Here is a 25,890-nt window from a genome sequence, read left to right as displayed (position 1 = left end):
CACACAGGAGTTCATGATCACTGGCTGAGGGGCACACCACCACCATCATGATGCTCTTCAACATCTAATGATTCCAGAATGTTTTTTTTAGGTGTAGATAACTGCATATGGACACTTCGTCGAACAGAAAAGACGGTGTTTATTCCATGGGTTATATCACAAACATATTATGTGCAGTCGAATGGCTTCCGCATCGCCAACTGTGTCACCGCCGTGTGCTAAATGATGACAGGTTGGCTGTTAGCCGGGAGCTAACGTTAGCTCGCTGGCTAGCCGACCAGCCAGCCACAATGAAGTGGCCGCAGCTTTGTTGACACACTGCGAGCCACAACAACAGCAGCGGTGCCGCTCCGACACGCAGTTATCATCTCGACGATCGGCAACAAACTTTAAACTCAACTAAAGACGCGACGTCAACTGTGAAATAGCCATCGAGGATAGCAACACAAAGAAGGAGCTATAGCCTTTATTATATCCGCCATGTTGAAAAGTCCCTTTAAATCCCCCCTCGCTGTAAAGCTCGATCCATCCCTCGCTGTTGGTCTCGCAGTTCGATGTTGATCATATAACTATTCAAAGCATCACCGTAATTGCCGTCATCGTAATCATCTCGATCGTACTGTACTCACGGGAGGCGGGCGGACTTTGCAAATGCCCGTTTTTTCGGCGATCGGGCGAATCTTATTGATGAAAGCAAAAGGATCTCCAAATTCTTCCCAGCTGGGTTCGAACACCGGGCACTCCGGGGGAGGCTTGAACTCGTCCGGCCGCGGCTGCTGCTGGCTCATCGTTTGACCGACCTTGTGTTGTACCCAAAGACAACTAAAGTCAACACTGACTGTATCACCGTGCTGTGATCTTCCCTGGGGGGGGCTGGGTCTTCCTGGGGGGTCTGTCCTGTTTGTTTCTCCCTCCTTGCACCGAGAGAGAGAGAGGAGGACATCAACACGAGCAGCGGCTCCACACACACATCCACACAGCGGAGCCCAGCGAAGGCAGTGGCCACGTCCGCTCCGAAAAATAGAGACACCAAATTTGTTTATTATTATTTCATGTCATATGAAACACACACACACACGTACGTCGGAATAAATAATTATTTGACCTAAATGTAAACCGGATTTGTGATGGAGCTCTAACAGAATGCATCTTTCTGAAATGTTTTTTTTTTTGGGGAAATCTGGACAATCTCACAGTAAAAAAAAATGATGAATTGAAAATGGGGGACCCTGATGTAAACAAGACGAAAGTCTTTCTCTGGTCTGCATCCCCTTAGCTGTACTGCACCCATTCTGCAATATGTTAATAACGTTTTCAATCAATCAATCAAAGATTACTGATGGTCGAACTCAGAACAAGACACAGCCACAGGACTGTCACATTTGAATTTCGACACACTATTTGACAAGATAGTCTATATATAATCAGCCCCCTCCTCATATGGGCAGTTCAGAATTAACCAAAATATGGAGTAGGCATGTGTCTGCCAAGGACACTATCTATAGACACGATATAAGATACACAGTATTAAAGAAGTACATTGTGCAGTAAGCCATAGACTAAGACTATTTCTGATACTGATTTGGTCTATTTACACAAAGTCATTTGGGCATGTAATATGATTGTGTGCTAACTGGCTATACCATGTTTATGTGTATGGGGTTATCCTATATAACAACCAAAAGTCATATGTTTACCCAAAGTATCTATTTGAATTTAATTAAGGATAGTTAAATAACCCTATAGGTTAATTTATTGTATCATATGGGCATTGATTGGCTGATTGATTGATTGATTGAAAACTGTATTAACAGATTGCAGAATGGGTACAATACAGTACAGCTCAATACACACAATTGTTAAGGGGATGCAGACCAGAGAAAGACTTTCGTCTTGTTTCCACCAGGGTCCCCCATTTTCAATTCATCAGGACATATATGACATACATGACATACAGATAGTCAGTACTGCTACATCTATACATTTATGACATACCAGATTTGCAAATACAGTACTGTTTGTGATACAGAAGGAGTCACGAAAAGGGAGTATATACATTTGACGTAGAAACTGTACATTGGAGGAGGTTGGGTGGGGGGGGTTGGGTACACTGGGATATTGACAACCATACTGGGTAATTTACGATATATATATATATATCAATTACATTTACAAATGTAGCCCAATGATCATGTAGAGACCTGTCATAATTGTAGATTTCTTGCTATTGCATCTATGTGGAAATATCTCTAAATATGTCCGAGTAAAGCTTTATTCGTAAATTAATTTGAACGGACCGTAAAGTAGTAACTCCTCATTGTGTTTACACTTGCGCGGATGGATATTTCCAGGTGACACCTTCACGGCTACCGGAACTTGTAAAGGTTAAATAGACTATATGAGGCATTTGATTGGGTATTTGCTCATAAATGTTTTGTAATACACGTCTGCGACACTGCGAGCGGCAGGCGTTTATAAACGTGCTACGAACAAATAGAATTGTGTCGCTAATTGGCTTATCATGAGGATGATGGGTAGTGTATTATAGGTATAAATCATAGGAAGGGGGCAGCCTGCAGCCTCTGCTACTAAAGCACGCGCATCCTATATCGTGTTGGCTCCACACGTCACACCAAAGTAGGCTACTGGTAATACAACCTGCTTTGACCTAATTATTTCATATAGACTGTTATAGACGGTTATATAACTTATATTCATGAATAGTGTGCATGTCCGTGGGCTCTCACAAGTCTCACACAGAAAAAGACAGTTGTGCCAAGAAGACAAATTTTATTCAAAAGCTCAAAACTCAGCTGCAAAACGGTTATTTTCTCTGGATTATGGAATTGACATAATGCAAGTAATGAGAAGGACAGTTGTAGTTTATTGAGCTCAGGAAGACACACAGTATAAAACTGTTATAATAACTCAACAATACAACACGGGGAGACCAAGGCTGTGGAACCGTTGCCGTGAAGCTCCCCGTAGCTCCCAGGCGTGGAGGTTCAGTATTCCTCGCCCACTTCCTCCCCTTCCGAGTCAGGGCCCTCGAAACCCAGCTCCTCGTAATCCTTCTCGAGACACGCCAGGTCCTCTCTGGCCTCCGCAAACTCCCCCTCCTCCATGCCCTCGCCCACGTACCAGTGGACGAACGCGCGCTTGGCGTACATCAGGTCAAACTTGTGGTCGAGCCGTGCCCAGGCCTCCGCAATGGCCGTGGTGTTGCTCAGCATGCACACGGCCCTCTGGACCTTGGCCAGGTCTCCTCCAGGCACCACAGTGGGGGGCTGGTAGTTGATGCCGACCTGTTCGAAAAAGAAAACCGAGAGAGAACTGTTACGCACAAAGAAAAGAAAAAGATGCGTATCGTTGTGCGTCTCAAGTCACCCCCCCCCCCCCCCCCCCCCCTTTTTCTATCTTTTTCTCCCATCCCAATTTAGTCGTTATGTAGCCCCTTTCATGACTGTGATGCACGTCAACAAGGTCCGGACATTACGCTCGTCACTAACGCAAGAGACACCGGGTTCGAATCCGGCTGTCTGCGTTGCCTCCGGCTTGGGCCGGCCGTCATACTAACTCAATTGGCAGAGTTAGCGGCTGGGAAGTCGAAGGGTGGTAGTCTGGTCGTTGTGAACAGCGACTCCTACAGGTCGGTTGGGGCGCCTGCACAGCAAAGTCAGGAAAATGGCGGGGGCAGTGTGAGCCTCCTACACGTTACACCTCGCCAAATGAGAGTCCACGCTGGCAGGTGAAAAGATGTGACAGGCTGCCTCCACATGTATCGGTGGGGACATGTGATGCAAGGCTTCTATCCTCCCTACAACCGGCCAGTGGGGGGCATATGCGAGCAACGATCAGGACAGGGGAGGGAGAATTGGCACAAGAGGTAAAATTGGGATGGGGAGAAAAATCACAGAAAAAGGAGGAGAAAAAGTAGATAAAAAAAACAAAAAATATTTAAAATGTTTATTAGCAACGCCGAGCTTTCAAACCATTACGTTTCCCTGTCCAAGACCCTCGTGCAACTGTGAGTACCTTTGACATTTCTCTGTGATACTTATATAACGAACGGTTCGGGTAGGATCAGTTCTTCATGGTAAATCTAGGTTGGTTTCCTATTGAAGAGCAAGGGACTGTGGAATCACTCGGCCAAACCTTGTTGGCGTGCATCACAGTCACCAAAGGGGCTAGTCATTATGCCAATTCCCTTCCTGGTTGTTGCGTGCATTGCCCCACTGTCGGTCTGCAGGGAGGGTGTAGAGTGTAGACTATCACATGCCTGCTATACATATGGAGTCGCCAGCCACTTCTTTTCACCGGACAGCGAGGAGTTTCACTGGGAGAACGTAACGCGTGCGGAGGGGTTCACGCTATCTCCCCCAGATCCCCTCCCTGCTAAACAGGTGCCCGCAAGGACTCATACCCCACCGGCTTCCCACCCGCGAACACTGCCAACTGTGTTCGGAGGGACGACAGACCAAGCCGGAGGTACCGCTGACAGCTGGATTCGATACAAGTCTCTGAGGTGGTAGGCGAGTGCTTAGTCATACGCTACCCAGCCTCCCTGCTTCTAAAGTCACTTGACGAGGACTGCAATATTCATATATTGCGAGTTGTGATACATGCCATTGTCTAAATGACTTGTAAAAAGCAACAGGTTTCTCACAAATTGATTTCTGATATATTTGAGAATGTCACTGTATTGCACATCCCGTTACTGTATTGTTTCGTTACCTTGTAGAAAGAATGGAGATTCCGGAACGTTGGAAGTGCAACTTTATTTTCCAGTCATGAGTTACAACCATATAATGCTCTACTTTGTTGTCTTCCAGTTATATCGCACTGCTATTATCTTGTGTATACCTACGCACTTCAAGTAGATCTATAATCACTACACAACAACCGCCCTCTTTTGAGTTAATACAACTACTGCATCACTCTACACATTGTAGGTTACAGATCAAAGCACTTGAAGTAAAGTACGGTAATACATTCCATTACAGATAAACATTGTTCCAAAATATCTTTGTTTCATTATTTGTTTTCATTGTCTGTCTTTCCATTTAATTTTTTTATTTATTAACTAAACTAAGGTACCTGAGTAGACTATCAGATACCTGGCACAGATGCTGTGGACTATTCTGCCACAATTACTTTAATACAAAATCTTTGTATCGTTGTGGCATTTGGATACTCTTCCTCTACATGTCACATGGAGGACGTGCATCCTCCACAACTGGGGAGGGTTCAGCAGGTGAGTGGATGGATGGTCTCTTTCTCATTATGAAGTCTCAGGCACAAGAGTGGGTGTATGAAGAGGTCTCAGATGTTTCCTGTTCCCGCGCAAGATGCCTTTGTCAGTCTGTATGGTGTAGGATCTGGGCATGCCATGAGGCTGAAGCACTGTTGCTGTTTTTATCCATCACTTTTCACGGCAACAGGAGCTCCAGGCTTAAGAGGTGGCAATACCCTCACGCTGTGTCTCCTATTGAAGTTGTGTTTGTAGCCTCGCTTTGCCTTTTCGTCTGCTTCTCTTGTCTGCGCCAGGTCGCGTGAATACTTTCGGCAAGCAACAAGCCCTTCCGCGTTGCTCTGATTGGCCGAGCGTGCGCATGCGCATGAGCCGCGACACGCCCCTCAGCCAGGCAGCAATACTAAGCTCCAGTTAACCTAATTTATACCGTAACGAATCATTAAAAAAATATACCGTTAACTGGAATATGTTGTTTCTTTACACATATGTTGGATTATGTAATTGGTTTGTCATGACAAACCAATAAAAAATCACGCGACTCGGGCTTCATCCTCGGCTTCGCGGCTGCGTTGCGGGTCCACGACCCTCCGTGCTCCGATAATTAAAGGTCTTATTATGGGGCTTATGCCGAGAAGCAGTAACACAACAGTGAACACATAGTTGCAATGCATCTGTCAGTCGTACTTAACTATGTGTTCACTGTTGTTACTGCTTCTCGGCATAAGCCCCATAATAAGACCGTCTCTGGCTTCGTCCAGCGGACACCATGATGAGCTCAGCGATGCCGCTCACGGCAGCATACTCTCCCCGCTGTTGAAAGCCTTATCGGAGCACGGAGGGTCATTGATGAGCTCAGCGATGCCGCTCACGGCAGCATACTCTCCCCGCTGTTGAAAGCCTTATCGGAGCACGGAGGGTCATTGATGAGCTCAGCGATGCCGCTCACGGCAGCATACTCTCCCCGCTGTTGAAAGCCTTATCGGAGCACGGAGGGTCGTGGACCCGCAACGCAGCCGCGAAGCCGAGGATGAAGCCCGAGTCGCGCGATTTTTTATTGGTTTGTCATGACAAACCAATTACATAATCCAACATGTGTGTAAAGAAACAACATATTCCAGTTAACGGTATATTTTTTTAATGATTCGTTACGGTATAAATTAGGTTAACTGGAGCTTAGTATTGCTGCCTGGCTGAGCGGCGTGTCACGGCTCATGCGCGCGCTCGGCCAATCAGAGCAACGCGGAAGTGCTTGTTGCTTGCCGAAAGTATTCACGCCGCCAGGTCAGGCGATTGTGGTTGCATATTTGATTCCAGGGTGAATGAATGAAAACTTTATTTAACAGATTGCAGAATGGGTACAATACAGGCTCAATACACACAATTGTTAAGGGGATGCAGACCAGAGAAAGACGTTTGTCTTGTTTACATCAGGGTCCCCCATTTTCAATTCATAGTGAATTGGAACGGTTGGTCGGAACGGTGGTCCTGAGTGGTCTACCCATGGTCAGCTGTGCAGGGCTTACACCCGTAGCTTGTAGAGGTGTTGCTCTGTAGTTCATCAGAGCCAGGAAAGGACCACTCTAGTTAATCAGAGCATGATCACTCTGTAGTTCATCAGCCAGGAAAGGACCACTCTGTAGTTCATCAGAGCCAGGAAATGATCACTCTGTAGTTCATCAGAGCCAGGAAATGATCACTCTGTAGTTCATCAGAGCCAGGAAAGGATCACTCTGTAGTTCATCAGAGCCAGGAAAGGATCACTCTGTAGTTCATCAGAGCCAGGAAAGGACCACTCTGTAGTTCATCAGAGCCAGGAAATGACCACTCTGTCGCAGGATCTTCTGAGCCGTCTGCACCGCTCACTTGGCTTCACCTCAGGCCTGTGGATTATGCGGGCTAGTGGTGATGTGATGGAAGTCATATTCCTTGGAAAACTGCTGGAATTCCTCTCCAGAGAATTGTGGGCCATTATCAGTCGCTAGTCCATTAGGACAACCCCACCTTGCAAAGATATTTGGTAAAAAAAACACAATTTTTACAATTTGTTCCGCAACCAGCGATTGATGCCACATGTCTCCATTTTCATTTTCCAGATTTGTCCAGGTTGTGAAAGTACAGCATGTAAGCTTTCAAATGATGTGTCATACGTTGAAATCTGAGAATGTTTGAAGAAGATGTGCTAATTTCAATCTTGTAAAACAGTTTTTTTTCTGTTTGAAAACGCCCCTTGAAGAAAAGGCTAGAATTAACACCTTTGCCTGTTTCTGCTGGGCAGTGGGCATTAACACTTTCTCTGCCAATAACGCCATACAACGGGTTTCAAGTTCATGCAAATTCTGCCAGATCACGGTGTACGACGTTATTGTGATCATATTTCATATTTTCGCCATGGTATTCATATTTCACTCACATAGCCTTGTATGATGCTGTGGGACTCAGCACAACTCTGCAACGCTTCAACACTGCCACCTGGTGGATGATCGGCGAGTTGCCAAATCGGATATGCCTGTTGCATATCGGTGCGTCTCCTAAATCCGTCCGGCCACTCGCATATCATCCCAGGACTCTAGCCACACACCGTGGATATGGATCGCTGCCATAACTCAATAATCCACATGATTTGGGCGTGTATTAGTATTATACAAACCGGAAATGGATCGCCTCGATCCCCATCACATAACTGGGATCTGTTTGCTCCAGTATCATCGCCCAACGGTAAGAGGAGGCTGCCGTGAGTTTCAGCGTTTTTGTTTATTATTATCGATGCAAACTGCTCTGATCAATATATCACCCATACTACATAAATCATTTAACGACAATCACGGAATTATAAACGACCCCCCCCCCCCCTCCGTTCACCCGCGCATGATCAGTCATAACGTTTAGGACCATGTACAGTTGACATTTTTAATATAACGTGTATCTGCAACAAATGGCATTTGATAATGTATATATACATTTATGCCTATATCTCACGTTCTAGGAATTACTGCAGAAAACGATAAAAACATATTTATATTCTAGACGGTATTTTTGTATGAATGTGTGAATGAAAAAGTAAAACGTTCCTACATCCTGAACGATAGATAATTGATGTTGAATGGGCCATAGTAATGTCAATTTAGCAATACAATTTAAAAAGTTATAGCCCTGCAAAGAAGGTAAACATCTCCATAGATCAAACATTGATGGATATAAGCGTGGCAGAGAAAGTGTTAACAATAGCACCCTACAATCCGCCCAGCCACTCCCCTCACTGAATAGCATTAACATACTGTAAACTGTCAGTAAGTGCTGTCAGTCATGGCTGTGAAAATAGCTGTTATACAAGCTTAACCTGTGAATTTAGCAACCAAGGACCTCACAGGGCTATTTTAAGTAGAAGAATAAAATAGAATAGAATAGAAGTGTATGTGCATTTTATTAGGGTGCAGTGCAGGGTGCATGTATCTTGAGTGTGTGTGTGTGTGTTCAAGACTGTGGTCTCTGAGAATGTTAAAACTGACTTTTTTCTAGTTCTTCTTTTTATGTTCACAGAAAGGTAAAGAAACAATATACGTTTTATGGCAATAATGTTTAGGTTTGTTCGACCCGTGAGATATAAACATGAAAAACGTCAGGAAAATGTGATATGGTTGGACTTCCGCTGTCGGAAGCGACTGTCGGCGGCTGGTGTGAGCTCGGTAGTGTAGTTTTATAAAATCTAAACGCAACTCGAAAGCCCTGGGTCTCCTCTGTTTTAGGACTACGATTTCTTCTTCTCTCGTCTAATTCGCCCGGTTTCCAGTCCAAAAGTGCCGCCAAGCTTATTATCTCGCTAATAACACTTAAAGGGGAACTATTTTACTATTTCTTTCACTATTTGGGCACTTTTACACAATTCCTGTGAGTCTATGGAACACCTCTGTAATATATATATTTTTTTTATTCATTGTTTTGTATTTCTAATCAAGTCCTCAAAAACAGCATTTTTCTACCTCAAGATCTCGAGCTGTTTTGAGCCTGGGCTCCTAAACCACTGCGCACGTTCTGGTTCGCCTGAACATTAACATGCAGCAGTGTCTTTATGACATCACATATAGGGCACATTTTCAAATGACTCAGTTCAGTGAGGGTGAATATTGTGAGAAGAGAATTGGAAGAATGCGCCAATATGAGAATTTTGAGACATAGATCATATTAATATAAGTTCACATAGCTAGGAAACAATGCTAAACACTCAAAAAGGCCATTTATAAGATAGTTCCCCTTTAAATCAATGCGGAATTGTAAGAGGTTATGATGCCGTTTAAATGTTATTTGAACGTTACTTTTCACTGTCCAACAGGGCTGTACCACACACAAACATTCTAAATAAACAACTAGTCAACAACTTACCCATAAAGAAAGCAGAACGTTGCACGACAGACCCAACAGACACTCCGAGGCAGAGTCATTGACACGATTAACAAAGTCCAATACCTCGTTCATTAAATCCGATGGATTGGGGGATGTTAATGGCATCCAATGTAATAAAAAAAGTCAACCAACTAACTAGATTCTTGTACCGGATCTCCTCTCTGGTAAACAAGAATACCCTGAAGACTCTGGCAGGAGCACTCATTCAAGAGTACTATGACTATGCTTGCACCTCATGGTACCAAAGCACCTCAAAGGCGCTAAAAACAAAATTACAAACATCACAAAACAAACTGGTCAGACTACAGCTTGACCTTACCCCTAGAACCCACCTCACCCCTGCCCACTTTGACAACCTAGGATGGCTTAGAGTAGACGACAGAGTACAGCAACTTGAAATGGGCCTGGTCTACAAGATACACTACACCACCCAGGTACCCATGTACATGTCAAAATACTTCCCAAAGGTCAGTGAATACCACGACCACAACACCAGAGGGAGCTCCACAAATCATGTTAAACCCAGATTCGGCTCAAACAAGGGACTAAACACGTTTCGCAATTATGCCACATCAATGTGGAACGCCCTACCCAAAGCTGTAAAGGAATGTGAATCACTACCCACTTTCAAAACCACTCTCAAAGAGCACCTACGGGAGACTGCAATTCGAAACTGGTCCCTGTAAATGTCCAAACCCAACCCCCTCCAATGTACAGCTTCCCACCCCGCCTACCCAACCCCACCCACCCAACCACCTCCAATGTACAGTTTCCCCACCTACCCAACCCCCCCCCCACCCCACATCCTCCAATGTACAGTTTCTTCCCCCTCAAATGTATATACTCTCTTTTTAGACTCTTTTTGTACTCATAAACAGTACTGTATATTTGTAGATATGGTATGTCATAAATGTCTAGATGTAACAGTACTGTCTATCTGTATGTCATTCATCTTATGATGAATTGAAAATGGGGGACCCTGATGTAAACAAGACGAAAGTCTTTCTCTGGTCTGCATCCCCTTAACAATTGAGCTGTACTGTATTGTACTCATTCTGCAATCTGTTAATAAAATGTTCAATCAATCAATCAATCAATCAATGTTTCCTCAAGCCGAAAGTTTATCAACAGAGGCCATGTGTGTTGTTTATGGGCGTCGCTCTCCCACTCTCCCAACTTCAACTTGCCAACGAAAGCACTCGTCTTGATTCGCATGCAAATTTTATTCCGCGCCCCCATGCAATGACCAAAGTCACACGGAAACAGCCTTTTTAAACAAAGAATTGTTACTAGAGATACTATCACTGTTCGCTTTTGTAGTAAACATGTTAAACATTCAAACATTCAAACTGTGATAATATGAAGAAAAAAAAACTAAAAACACAACAACAACAAAAAATAAACGTTGTTTTGCTCTCATGCGAAATTCCGCCGGCCAAATTGAAGTCAATAGCGCTGGGTGCGGTCACATATATTTTTCATGCTAGAGCGAGTTGTCTCACTTGACATGATCTTGAGATGTGCTATTTCCATGTAGCGAGAGAAATAGTCTATCATGACAAGTAGTGTTGTTTGTTTACCTCACAGATGTCTGCGGCTATTCTCTACTCACTCTGTTATAGTGATATAATCTTAATAAAATAAACGTACAAATGCATACAATCATATCTAAATGTGGAAGTGGAATAAAGTAACACACAAGTAAATAACGTTATTAGTTGACCATGGTCTATAATAATAAATCAAACATTGGAAGCACGGTTCCATCATGGTACGCTTACTGACTAGAGAGGGCAAGAGGCAGAGTGAACATACACTCATTGGTTTTACCAAGAGGGTTTGTCAAAATACCAGTACAGTTTGGTTAGCAAAGCTTTACCAAACTACTAAGTGCTGAGAAGGGACATGAACCCGCGACTTACTTTGCAAAATGCTATCTGTAGATCAATACTTTGACCACTAGGCCACCACAACTGTCTACAATAAAGTCCACGTTAATAGATAGTATTCCTATTACTACAAAAAGTGACAATTCTATAATAGTGTGGATGTGAAAACAGCAGTAGTATGGGTTGACCAAGGCGTTCATTCAACGACGTTAGGTGTATTATTAATGATGCATGGTGAACTGCAGCGTAAAAGAGAACCCTTTGGTGTCCCATACTTGAGACCTGCACTCTCCAACGTCTTCAGTGCTCTGCAGTCATCTCTCATGTTCCTCCGGTGTGCTTCCGTGCACCAGAATATCATGCATATAGACCTCCACACCATCCAGGTGCTCCAGTAGGCCTGACATCTCTCTTTGGAAGATCTCTGGTGTGCTCGTTATACCAAATGGCTGTGGAAAAAGTATCTTCCAAACGGTGTTATGAAAGTCGTCAATTTTGCACTTTCCTTGTCTAGAGGAATTTGCCAAAAGCCACTGGCTGCCTCCAGAAGGGAGAACATTTTTTTTGCTAGCTTTGGCAAGATATCATCAATTGTGGGACGGACATATTTTTCTCTTTTCACCAAGTTGAGCTGTTTCAAGTCGACACATATCCTCACCTTGTACAAATGCTGAGACACGCCTGGACGTGCGCTGTATGGCGGGACAGCATCCTCTTTTAGGGTTATTTTTATTGGTTTTATTTTCAATAGACTCCCATCTCAGCTGGAGGACTTGCGTGTTTGAGTTCCTCAACTCTCTTCACATCCAGGCCCATGGCCACTGCGACCTAGCAAGCTGCTCACAGACAGGCTGTTGAAGACAGACACTTTCAATTTGAAACATCTCCCCTTTCTTACAGTCGCTGCTGTGAACCGGTCCGTGCAGTCAAGCCGCCCCTCCCCCGGGCCGTCCGGTGTGGGACTCGTCTTCTTCAGTTGAGGAGGGTGGGTGCCTTAGCGTTGAAAAGGTTTTAGTGGACATGGCGCTTGTATCTGCCCCTGTGTCTATCTTGAAATCAATGACAGTGCCATTCATTGGAGTTTCACAGTCCATGCATCCACTGTGTCATTTACATGTGTGATAGCTCCTAAAAAAATGCACCTCATTTTCAGCTCTCAGGTGCAGGTGTCATAACTTCTCTCACCACACGGGTGTGACAAACTGCAGCGAAATGTCAAATTCTTTCTGTCGGTATGGCATTCAACGTTCATGGCTTTGCAGGCTTTTGAACGGCCGTTCCCACATCTGTAGCAGTTTTGCATTCCGTCATTGCTTCTCTGTCCATGTTTGCCATTATTCTGACGTTGATTAGTGGTTCGGGCATCACTGTATCTGGGTTTACCCGAGTTTTATGCTGGGCGTTTTCCCCTGCCCGCCATTTCATTTAGCTGCGTGCCGTCTCGCTCGCTGATCTGTCCTTTCACCTGCTCCGACTGTCGCACCATTTCTATTGGGTTGTCGAGATCAGCCTTCAATTGTACATATTTTCAGACAGTTCTTTGTCATATTTCCCCCGATGAACAATCTTTCTCAGATATTTTCACTCTTGACTTATCCGAAATCACAGGTCTCGGCTAGCTCGTGCACACTCCTAGGTTTCTGGCAGCGCCAGTGGAAACGTGCACGTTCATTAGTTACATTCACTTTTGGTACAAAGTAGGCTAAGCATCCAATTTTTCCAAGACTGTATCATAATCATCGTTTCTTACAGTACAATACAATAGCGTAACGTTGGGCGGCTACGTGGCATAGTGGGCAAGGCGCTCGCCACGAATGACGGAGACGCTGGGCTTTCCTGTTCGAGCCCAGCGCTCCACATTGCTTTCAGTTTAGCTGGTCATTCATACTAATACACATTGGCCGTATTAGGGGGTGGGAAACTGATGGGTGGGGATCGGGCGTTGTGGACAGCGACTCCTACAGGTCGGTTGGTGCGCCTGCGCAGTAGAATCAGGAAGTGTCGGGGGCAGCGTGAGCCTCCCACGAGTTACTCCTCGCCACTGAGAGATCGAGCTGTACAGGTGAAAAGATGCGACAGCTGCCTCCTCGAGTACCGGAGGGGACACGTGATGCAAGGCTTGGTCCACATTGCAGCCGACCAGTGGGAGGCATGGTCTAACAACGTTCGAGACAGGGGAGGGTAGAATTGGATAATACGAAATTGGGATGGGAGAAAAATAGAAAACGGGGAGAAAAAGTAGATAAAAATCAAATAAAATTATTCCATCTGAAAATTGTGATATTTATCATTTACCTCATCGCCCGACCTTAATACTTGTCAGGCCATGACATCACTCACCTTGAAGCCGGTGGGGCACCACTCAACAAACTGAATGGAGCGCTTGGTCTTTATATTCGCGATGGCAGTGTTCACATCCTTCGGGACGACGTCGCCGCGGTAAAGCAAGCAGCAGGCCATGTACTTGCCATGGCGAGGGTCACACTTGACCATCTGATTGGACGGCTCGAAGCAAGCGGTGGTGATCTCGGCGACAGTCAGTTGCTCGTGGTAAGCCTTCTCGGCAGAGATGATGGGAGCGTAGGTGACGAGCGGGAAGTGGATCCGGGGGAAGGGGACCAGGTTGGTCTGGAACTCCATCAGGTCCACGTTGAGGGCGCCGTCGAAGCGGAGCGAGGCGGTGATCGAGGAGACGATCTGACCGACCAACCGGTTGAGGTTGACGTACGTCGGCCGCTCGATGTCCATGTTACGGCGACATATGTCGTAGATGGCCTCATTGTCCACCATGAAGGCGCAGTCGGAGTGCTCCAGCGTGGTGTGGGTGGTCAGGATGGAGTTGTAAGGCTCCACCACGGCCGTGGACACCTGGGGAGCCGGGTAGACGGCAAACTCCAACTTGGACTTCTTGCCATAGTCAAGGGACAGACGCTCCATTAGGAGAGAAGTGAAGCCAGAGCCGGTTCCTCCTCCAAAGCTGTGGAAGACCAGGAACCCTTGCAGACCTGCACACTGGTCAGTCTGGGGACAATAATTCATTTTAGTCAAATATACAGTAAAATACAGGTAAAACAATATTCCACTTATGTAGAAAATGTTAGCTTTTTAGCACATCATATCTCCATATTAGGTCGTGTACATTCAACCACCAATATTGGCTGCCAACGGTTTCCACAATGAAATGACTTGGTTGCTTTCATTTTGAAAATGGAGTAAAAAAATTAATAAAATAATATGATACAAACATTTTATACAAAGTTCAGAACATGTGCTTTATGTTCAGCTTTAGTGCTCAATTCAGATTTATTGCTCAGAGACTATTTACATTATTATTATTATAATTTTTTTTTTTAAATGTGGCCAAGATCATATTCCAGTCTGAACTGGTCACTCCTGAACTGACCCGTATGCACAAATGAAACAAATCATTTGGCAAAGATCAGATTCTATGTGATTTGTGCTGTTCATGTTCACACTGATTTGGGCCACTTTTGCCTGCAGTCTGAATGTAGCCTGAAGGTGCTCCCATGGTCGAGCGGACAGTGCACGGAGCGGACTCCGCGAGGTCTGCGCGGACACTTTGAGCTTTCATAGTCGAGCGTACCTCCGCGGACCAATTTCCTACATGTCTCGTGCCAGTTTACACAATCTTTCCCACGCTGTTCAACTTCTGTCATGTCGTCGTCATCCGATGTCAAAATAAAGAGTCTATGTTATCTCCGTTTCCAATATTTCGAAATAAAACTGGCAGTTTTACACACTTCATTTAGAAGAGCCATTCAAACATCTCAAGTTTCTTCAGATGATGAAAAAAGACATGGTCCAAATGTATATGAATTGGAATGGATGACGATTAGCGATAGTAAAACAAAATGTTGCGTCATCTACCTGCCGACCAATCCTATTTAATCATGATCCTGCCCTACTCTCACTTGGCACGGAGCGAGTGGTCAGAGTAAAATGCAGATCGGCGTCACATTAAATGCAGGTCGATGCCAACCAAAACGCTGAGCAGCCTTTTATGTCACACCAAGTGAGCGGCGCGGACATCCGCGCATTCGAAAATTGGAGCTTCGCACTTGGAGTCCGCTTTGAGTCCGCTTTTTTTTTTATCTACTTTTTTTCCCCCTTTCTCTATTTTTCTCCCATCCCAATTTCGTATTATCCAATTCTACCCTCCCCTGTCTCGAACGTTGTTAGACCATGCCTCCCACTGGTCGGCTGCAATGTGGACCAAGCCTTGCATCACGTGTCCCCTCCGGTACACGAGGAGGCAGTCGTCGCATCTTTTCACCTGCACAGCGCAATCTCTCAGTGGCGAGGAGTAACGCGTGGGAGGCTCACGCTGCCCCCGATACTTCCTGATTCTGCTGTACAGGCGCACCAACCGACCTGTAGGAGTCGCTGTCCACAACGTCCGATCCCCACCCACCGGCTTTCCCACCCCCTAATACTGCCAATTGTATTAGTATGAACGACCAGCCAAGCCGGAAGCAACGCCGAGAGCTGGGCTCGAACCCAGCATCTCCTGCGTTAGTGGCGAGCGCCTTGCCCACTGCGCCACTTAGCCGCCCCGCTTTGAGTACGCTTTGAATACGCTTTGAGTCCGCGCGGACCTTCGCGGAGTTCGCTCCGTGTACGGTCCACTCGACTATGGGAGCACCTTAAGAGTGTAAATATAATAATTTGTATAAGAGGTTGTCAGAGTACACACACACACACATCCATTCCAGGTGCTGTGTTGATTTATTAGGCGATTGATTGATTTATTGATTGATTAAGTCTACTTCTTGAGCTACAATCTCATGGTTATTTAAATAGATATCCCATTGGTTTTCCATGATCACATCTATGGGTTAACCGTCTGTAGTGTGATAGTAAAGGGTTAACCTTCTGTAGTGTGGTAGTGAAATGGTTAATGCAATAAAATATTGGGAGCTGATACAGTGTTGTGAGTCCTTTTGAATTACATGGATTATATATATATAACATTATTCTAATATATTATAATTATAAAACTGTATAAATCAGTGCTTTTCCAAGTGTGGCTCTTTGGGAAGATGAAAGATTCCACAGGTAGGTCTTGGGAAGATTAAAGATTGATTCAAATCGGTCCCTAGATTATTCTCTGGAGGTATCATGATGAAGCCTATGAAAAATAGACATGTTGAATAAAACACTGTATAGTAGTATAGTAGGTTAATTGCCTGAAAGCAGGATCAATAATTTTTTCCCATTAGCTTAAACAAATAATCTCCCAAATGAGCTTTGGGTAATAGGAAAATGTATTCAGAAAAGTGATCCCCCGAAGCCAATTTTGAAAACCCCTTGCATAAATCATGTTCTTCAACCTAATGCATTAAACAACATAATTCATATGTATTAGGACAGCTCAATTTGTATTTGCGAGCACGAACGACTCTCTTAGTCAGAGGATAAGACTCTCCTTCGTGATGTCAAACTGTACAGCCTGGAGGTTCTCCAATGACAACAGATGACGCTGACTTTGTAGACGTGATAGAATGTGTGTCAGGAACAGAAAATGCAAATGTGCTCTCATCCCCATTACCTAGGGTCACCTTCTTCATCATTCTCTCCAAATCCATTTTATATGGAGCCGTTTATCAATTTGACATCAAAGTTGAATCAGCGGAACAAACGTTGTTCCGCTGATCACTCCTCAATTCATTGATCAATGGCTATGGGAGATAGAATAGTGAATGTTAATCACTACTAAATCTACATATATGATGTGCACCAGTTGCACACAGGTAATCACTATTCTCCATTGACTGGCATTGTATTTAAAGACTTTTATTATTATTAATATATATATTTTAGCCTCTTAACGTGCAACGCTTGAGGACGATTTGCCCACCGGCGGGACACGCCACTTTGGTGACCTCTACGGCTCAGGTGTGCATATATTTATTACAATATATAGATAGAATTAAAGCCCTATGTTGCCTGTTGATTGCCGTTTCAGGTGACAAAATCCGTTCAGCGGTTCTTGAGTTACATGCTGATATGTGAAGTACTTTTCTTTTTTTCCGAATACCACCCGTGACTCCCGAGGCTCTACCTCCGTCAATCATTTGGCGATCTCGAAAATTATTGGACAGGGTTGTAACCAATGAGTCTGGCTTTCCAATGATACCTGAGGTGGGAAATGGTTTTCTGCAGCCTTTTTTCTTTCTCACTTTTTACCAAAATCACTCATTTCTGAATGGATTCTTATGAAATTTGGACATGTACTACACAAGACTTCAGGCTAGGTTTTTTTCAGTCATACACATTTCTTGGGAAATACTACTTCTGAACTACTAACTACTACAGAAAAACGTGAGTAACAAGTTTTTCTACAACTGAAGTTCAGACCTATGTTACTCTATTTCATTAGCACTAAAAGTGAATTATCTTTATTTTATCAGAAACTTTCAAAAGAGACCAGGCTCATGCATGTGCTATAAGTATAAAGTATAGTATTTTGGTTTGCAAAAAAAGTATGCAGTCCTCAAGTTCAAGTAAAAAAATATTGCCACTTTTGGGGGCGCTTGTTAAGAGGTTAAGTAACAGTAAGTAACAGTTATTTGTTACTTGTTTGTTATTTGTGCATAGGAAAAAAATAATTTGGAATCCTAAAATTCAGCTGTCTCCCCCTTTAAGACATGTGGTACGAGGTCTCATAGTTATTGAACCCTACTGACCATTTTACGGACGCGCTCCATGACCCGATCAATAATCTCTTTCCCAACAGTGTAATGTCCACGAGCGTAGTTGTTGGCTGCGTCCTCCTTCCCAGAGATGAGCTGCTCGGGGTGGAAGAGCTCTCTGTACGGTCCGACCCTCACCTCATCTGAGAAACAAGAACGATTCCTTCAATGAATGAACGAACAAATTAATAGATTCAAATCAGTTGCATACATTTACTTACCCAGATAGATTGGACAGTGGCCCTGCTATGTGTTATATATATATATATATATATATATATATATATATATATATTATATATATCAAAAAGGAAGGTACTGGAGACACTTTAGAATAGGGTGCAAAAGGGTGCATTAACGTTTCAAGTTTCAACACATCCGTGTCTTCTTCAGAGACTCTGACTGGGCCTCATCTATACAGGTTTAGAGTGTGAACTCTCAAGTTTATAATATATATTATTTTTAGTCAAACATATTGCCATAATACACACAATGAAAAATATCTGTGTGCTCCATTATCAAAAAGACAAAGGTCATTGGGTCTCAATCCCGAACGGATTTACGACAAAAAATGTCCTCTTAGGCAGATTTCTGCCCATTTAATACATATTAGGGCTGGTAGCGCGATTCCCCAAATTTTCCTGAGATCAGATTTGACCGTGGCTGAGAGCAGATTTAAGAGTGCTGAGGAGCACACTTATGATTGATTGACTAATTGAAAATTGTATTAACTTGACAGACTGTGTTCTCATAGTGATTCCTTCATGTCAACGCTACAGGTCTCCTTGGAATTAATTACTTAATTAAAATAAATATGACAATATTTGTACAATAAGAAATTACGCATTTTACGGAAAAATAAATAATATGGATTCATCTGATCACAGGGCAGCTGGATTAACCATATCTGGACCGGGGGCGGCTAGGTGGTGTAGTGGGCAAGGCGCTCGCCATCAACACTGGAGACGCTGGGTTCGAATCCAGCTCTCGGCGTTGCTATCAGCTTGGCTGGTCGTTCATACTAACACAATTGGCAGTGTTAGGGGTGGGAAAGCTGATGGGTGGGTCCTGGGCGTTGTGGACAGCGACCCCTACAGTTCGGTCGGGGCGCAAAGTATTCTGTATTTCTGTATGACAAATAATAAAGAAACTTGAAACTTGAAACTCTACCACCCTTTAATAATTGCACATTTATCTTCTATTTCTATGTGCAATTATTAAAAGGAGGTAGAGTGGCCCGGTTTTCTATTCTACCACTCATCCTTTACTGTGGGTCCACACAACCAGGCTTTTGAACATGTTGCCCAGGGTCACCCTTTTCTGGATCAGAGGAGTCATCACGGCAACTACTGGTCTTGTTGCCTAGATAGTATACTCCATGTTCCCTCCAGCGTGCACTAGTCAATGAACAGTCCCTCCAGCCTGCACTAGTCAATGAACAGTCCCTCCAGTGTGCACTATCAATCAATCAATCAATCAATCAATCAATCAATCAATCAATCAATCAATCAATCAATCAATCAAATGTATTTATATAGCACATTTAGACATGACACTTGTCAACCAAAGTGCTTCACATAAGCTAAGAACAAAGAAAAGTGTTAAAGTATAGAATAAACAGAAAATAAAAACAACCAACGGATAGTCAAGGAAACAAAACGAAAACCACACGTCAACAGGCAAGGCAAGAGTCAAAGTAAGTCAGGGAAGGCCAGGCGGTATAGGTGCCTAGGTGGGTTTTGAGTTTCGATTTAAAAGACTCGATGGAGGGGGCAGATTTGATGGACATGGGGATGCTGTTCCAGAGGTCAGGGGCTGCGACCGCAAAAGCACGCCGATCTGAGGGCCCTGATGTTGGTATAGGGGGTGAGGAGGTCTGCTAGGTAAGCAGGGGCCTTACCATTAAGGGCTTTGTAGACCAATAGGAGGACCTTGAAATCTATTCTATTCTATCTATAGCGCACCGGGAGCCAGTGGAGGGAGGCAACTACAGGGGTGATGTGAGCTCTCTTCTGGGTACCTGTGAGCAGTCTAGCAGCAGCGTTTTGGGGTAGTTGTAGGCGGGCTATGGTAGATTAGATTTATTAAGCCCCAGGTACAGGGAGTTACAGTAGTCTATGTGAGGATATGAAGGCATGAATTACTCTTTCCAGGTCTGAGGGGGAGAGAATGGCCTTGATCTTGGCTACAGACCGGAGCTGGAAAAAACACCCCTTCACCACCGAGTTGACCTGCCTATTGAAAGAAAACTCTGAGTCAAAGAGCATGCCCAGGTTTTTTATGAAGGGCTTGACTAGGGGAGACAGGTTACCCAGGCTGTTGGCAATGATACTGGTTTGGTTTGGGGGGCCGAAAAGGAGGATTTCACACTTTGACTGATTGAGCTGTAGGAAATTGTGTGCCATCCAGCATTTGATGTCGTCTAGGCAGACTGTCGAGATTGGTTATATTGTTGGGTTTCATGGGGAGATAGACCTGAGTGTCATCGGCATAAAAATGGAAAGAGATATCGTGTTTTTTAATGATCAGAACCCCGCAAGAGAGAGAGGCAGAGGGGGAGGCGCAGTTTCCGATATTACCGGAGAAGCTTCTATCGCTGAGGTAGGAGGTGAACCATGATAGGGCTGTGCCACTGACACCAACTGCCTGGTGGAGACGGTCAATGAGGATAACATGGTCTATTGTGTCGAAAGCTGCACTGAGGTCTAAAAGCATAAGGACAGCACAGTCCCGGTTGTCAGTAGTGAGGAGCAGGTCATTGGTGACCTTAAGCAGGGCAGATTCTGTGATGTGGTTGGCTCTGAAACCTGACTGAAATGTGTCCAGGATGTTGTTCAAGTGCAGGTAGGGAGACAGCTGGGAGAGAATAGCCTTTTCAAGGACCTTTGATAGGAATGGGAGCTTGGAGATTGGCCTGTAGTTATTGAGCTGGGTGGAGTCTAGGTTGGGTTTTTTCAGAAGGGGCTGGACCACTGCATGTTTGAAGCAGGTTGGAACGGTACCAGTGACTAGGGAGGTGTTAATGATAGAGAGGATGCTGGGGCCAGTTGTGTGAAATACTTCTTTGAGAAGAACAGAGGGAACTATGTCAAGGGGGGAGGTGGTCGGTTTCATGGCTGAGACTATATCTGTGAGAGTAGAGAGGGTGATGGGTTGAAAACAGGCCAGGGTGGATGAACAGGGCGGTGAGGTGAGACATCTAAGCTACGTGTAGGTGGTGTGATGTTATTTCTGATTACCTCAACTTTGTTTATGAATAATTTTAAGAATTCCTCACATTTTGTTGGAGACACATCCAGGCTAGTTCTAGGGGGGGGCTGATGAAAGAGTTAATGGTGGCAAAGAGGGTCCTGGGGTTACGGATGAGGTCTGAGAAGTATGAGGCTCTCGCTGCTTTAACTGCTAACTGGTGCGTGCACTAGTCAATGAACAGTCCCTCCTGCATGACCCACGTAGAGGTGCACTCACACCATTAGACGGGTCAATCTATGGGGAAAAAACACCTAACCTGCAACAAAAGGGTTTTCAATGGATTCTGGTACCATTGGTCATGCTAAATAACATACTACAAGTCTACTAAAATCTAACCTTGCGAAAGGGGTCATTTTCAAGATGGCGGCCCGCCAATACACTATTCACTACAGTTGAATAAGGTAAAGAAATCAACTAACAGATATCACCATGAAACTTCCCAAGTTGATTGCTAACATCAATATAATAATTCTTTGTATTACAAGTTGTTTTGAAATTCTATGTTTAAATATGCAAATGAGGCAATATCTGATTAAATATATGCTGAATTGATTTTTTGGAGTACAGCTGAATTTTAAACTTCCAACATTCTAACAACAACTGCCAACTTTAGAATGTATAAATTAAGCTTTAGTTAGCCAGCGATTTTGGGAGAGCACAGAGATATTCTATGGCAGACAAAACACCATATATTGACCCGTCTACATATACACTCGTAGGTCAGAGGTCACTATAATACCCAGACGGCATTCCTATAGTATCCGGACCCGGACCTATAACCTATGACCTATGACCTAGAACCCATACATTATTGATAACTCATACAGTGTGACGGAGCATTTCTATTTTAAGCGGCGTATGCTTATTTCACTTGAGAAATTACAGTACGCCAGTGCCTCCACTTCAATGTGAAAACCGAAAATAAATATTGTTGAAATATTAGTGAATTGTACTTTCTCTGTTCGATTTGACAGTCAGTTATCGACTACGTACAGATGTTAATACAACTACTAGGCTACTTCAATATATATATATATATGGCACTGAATCATAACACAAGTCAGACATTATGATGTTCCGGACCTTTGCTTGAGGATATCTTCTCTGATTGGACCTCTTTTGACTTCTAATTGAATACCCCTGCCCTGGATAAGATAAGATAAGATAATATATTCCTTTATTGATCCCCTTGGTGAAATTCAAGCATCATAGCAGCATGGGGGAGGGAAGGTACAGGTATGGTCAGGGTAATAGTAGAAGACATAAATACAGGCAATAAAATTATAGTACAGTAGAAAAGTAAAAATAGGGAGTGTAAACAATATAATGGACTCTGAAGATACGCATCTGAACAAGTAGGCAGTGTGATCAAAGGTGCAGATGAGGGTCTGTACGCCCTATCAGTTATATTATACATTACAATATGACGATGATGTATTGCGGCTGGGTGGCGTAGCGGAGATTGCGCTTGTCACCAATGCAAGAGACTCCGGTCTCGACTCCCCGAGTCAGCATTGCCTGCGGCTTGGGCCAGTCGTCATACTATCTCAATTGGCACAGGTAGCGGGTGGAAAGTCGATGGGTGGGGATTGGACGTTGTGGACAGCGACTCCTACAGGTCGGTTGGGTGACGCCTGTACAGCAGAGACAGGAAGTATCAGGGGCAGCGTGAGCCTCCCACGCGTTACTCCTCGCCACTGACTCTGGTGAAAAGATGCGACAGGACACGTGATGCAAGGCTTCTATCCTCACTACAGTCGACCAGTGGGAGGCATAGTCTAGTAACGTTCAAGACAGGGGAGGGGAGAATTGAAGGGGAGAATTGGCGATACGAAATTGCGATGGGAGAAAAATAGAAAAATAAGGAGAAAAAGTGGGTAAAAAAAAATATATATATATGACGTTGATGCAGTGATGTAGGCTTAGATAAATAGAGTGAAACGGAAACACAAGGTGCTGCTCACCGACCACCGTGGGCTCCAGGTCCACGTATATAGCCCTTGGAACATGGCGACCAGAGCTCCCCGTGTTGAAGAACGTGTTGAAGGGATCTTGACGAGAGTTTGGCTGCGCAGGCCCATCCATAAACACGCCGTTAGGTCCAACGCCGTGCTCCAGACAAAAGAGCTCCCAGCAGGCATTTCCTGTCTGGACACCTGCCTGGCCGACATGGATGGAGATGCACTCTCTCTGAGGAGAAATATATTATAGTATTATTATAGATGATGTAATAAGGGGCCCACAGGAGGTAGAGCAGGTCGTCTGGTGTAATGGGAAGGTTCCCGGTTCGATTCCCGCTCCTCCCGGCACCGCGTTGAAGTGTCCTTGAGCAAGACACTTAACCCCCTAACTGCTCCCGATGAGCAGGTTGGCACCTTGCATGGTCGCCTCCGCCGCCGTGAATGTGAACGTGTGAGTGAATGGGTGAACGTGAGGCATAACTTGTAAAGCACTTTGGATGAAAGCACTATATAAATGCAATCCATTTACCATTTATATAATATTAAAGCTATACCTTCTACAATAAGATTAGATTAGATTAGATTCACTTTATTGTCATTACACAGTACAAGACAGTGCAACGAGATTGTGTACGTCCAACCAGGATGTGACAATCAACAGTCAGTTGCAATATAAGACACATATAAATAAAAATGTACAGTAAAGTGCAATGGTTAGCACAATGTGCAATGGTGAGAATAAAAAATAATAATACAAATAATCATTCAAATAAAGTCTATAAACTATGGCTATATACACAGGTATACAGTGAGGTGCAGTGGGCTAAGTAGAGTTTTGATTCAGAAGTCTGACAGCTGAGGGGAATAAGCTATTCAAATAAGTGGTAGAGAGTAAAAGTAACCCCTATAAAAATCTAACATATTTGCGACTTTGCTGCTGAGATCAAGGGCACAGGTGTTGGTATGCGTAATTACAAACAGCAGGGCGGGCAGAGCAGCTCAAGGTGCAACACAAGCATGTTGTGTGGCGACATACTGTGTGTGCTCTGTAATTGTGACCTACTTTTTGCAAGTGTAAAGCATAAACAATTACTTTACTTATGTTTCAAAGGCGCTTCAAGCAGTCGTGTTTCGACATGCAGAGAATCTACGCTCTTGTCTCCCCTTTGGGGAACTCCCACAAGATGATTTTCTGATGTGGAGTGGCATTCGTTAAGGTGCTGTATATCAACAAACTGAAGTTGGAAGACATGAACATGAGAATTTCCCCAAGGGGATTAATAAAGGAACACTTGACTTGACAAGGGAATATGGAAGGTTCCCAAGAACCAGCCATTAACTAACTAGGCTCAGATTTATTCAAAGACCAGAGATAAGTTCAGCATTAATTGAGGGACTTACTTTTTGCTGGCTTATTCTTGAAAAGGCAGATGGGCTTAGCTTACCCTAAATACGGTGGGCTCGGTATGCTTCTGATTGCAAAAATAACCAGCATTAGTGAGTATATAGCCTACACTCCCAATCTATTTATAAAAATAGAAGTGTGTATGTATAACAATGGAATGCCATTTCAAAAAGGTTAAAGAGTTCAAGAAGCGGTAGACATACAGGCATGTGGGTCAAACCAACCAGCTGCATCTACCATCCAATACATTCCACCTACCCAGCTCCTTACCGGGGGGACTGCAGATTCCAAAAATTCCTTCCCTGCAGTATTGAGCCTCACAGTCCATTCAAGTTTACGCTTAAATAGTTCAACAATTTGTCAAGCTAGTAGTATCAACTGGTCAGCATTTAGAATGAGCTGCATTTGGAAATGCAGTTAGTTTGCATTAGTTTGTATATTGTATATTTTGTATAGGGTTTGGTCTTTATTCTTTTTACTTTTTTACTGTATGAAGCACAATCTCAGGGGGCTCATACAGAACCAAGCATTTCACTGTAATGTACATTATGTGACAAATAAAACAAAACTTGAACTTGAAATGTTTGTGCTAAAGAATGAAACGCAGTTTTGGATATAAACTGTTTTAGAGACATAGGCACGTTATTAATAGTTAATTAATTAGCTAGTTGGTTTCTTTCAACTGACAAGAAAAGAACCCCACGTAGGCCATAATGTTGCAAAAGGGAACGGCATTTAAAAACGTCACTGTCTGTAACCGACAAATAGAAAGAGGAAAAAAGAACGACCCCCCAAAATCGAATGCCTAGCCTATAATATATAACGGATAACGGATAACACAGAAATGATTGCCATCTCGACTCTTACCATTGTACTTCAGATATTTGGCGCTTGTCGTGGGATTTGGTAGAGATTGCCGGACTGTCTTTCAATGTTTCAGCTAAAGTTTTTCTCTTCTGCAATGTCGACTCGGACGGGCAACGTGTCTCCGCCAACACAGCAATGTCATGATAGAGCA

The 25,890-nt window shown here is 43.9% G+C and overlaps 2 protein-coding genes across 3 annotated transcripts in view; both read right to left on the bottom strand.

The window, feature by feature from the left end:
- kdm5bb (lysine demethylase 5Bb) overlaps positions 1-913 on the bottom strand; it is a 65,722-nt gene extending 64,809 nt beyond the window's left edge. For both annotated transcript variants that reach the window (XM_084332816.1, XM_084332817.1), the window contains exon 1: positions 630-913. In XM_084332816.1, the coding sequence (XP_084188942.1) occupies positions 630-788 (159 nt within the window). In that variant the 5' untranslated portion in view covers positions 789-913. The remainder of the gene's footprint in view (positions 1-629) is intronic.
- Positions 914-2,807: 1,894 nt separating this feature from the next.
- Positions 2,808-25,890, bottom strand: tuba5 (tubulin alpha 5). The gene is made up of 5 exons (XM_084333309.1): positions 25,740-25,890; positions 23,471-23,696; positions 18,249-18,397; positions 13,882-14,562; positions 2,808-3,305 (listed from the first exon to the last, which is right to left on the bottom strand). The coding sequence occupies exons 1-5, from the start codon at positions 25,740-25,742 to the stop codon at positions 3,006-3,008; spliced, it is 1,359 nt and encodes a 452-aa protein (XP_084189435.1). The 5' UTR covers positions 25,743-25,890; the 3' UTR covers positions 2,808-3,005.

This window comes from Notolepis coatsorum (genome assembly GCF_963971535.1).
Source record: "Notolepis coatsorum genome assembly, chromosome: 17".
Classification (NCBI taxonomy): Eukaryota; Metazoa; Chordata; class Actinopteri; order Aulopiformes; family Paralepididae; genus Notolepis; species Notolepis coatsorum.
The sequence above is the reverse complement of the archived record's forward strand: the minus strand, read 5'-3'. Positions and strand labels throughout refer to the sequence as shown.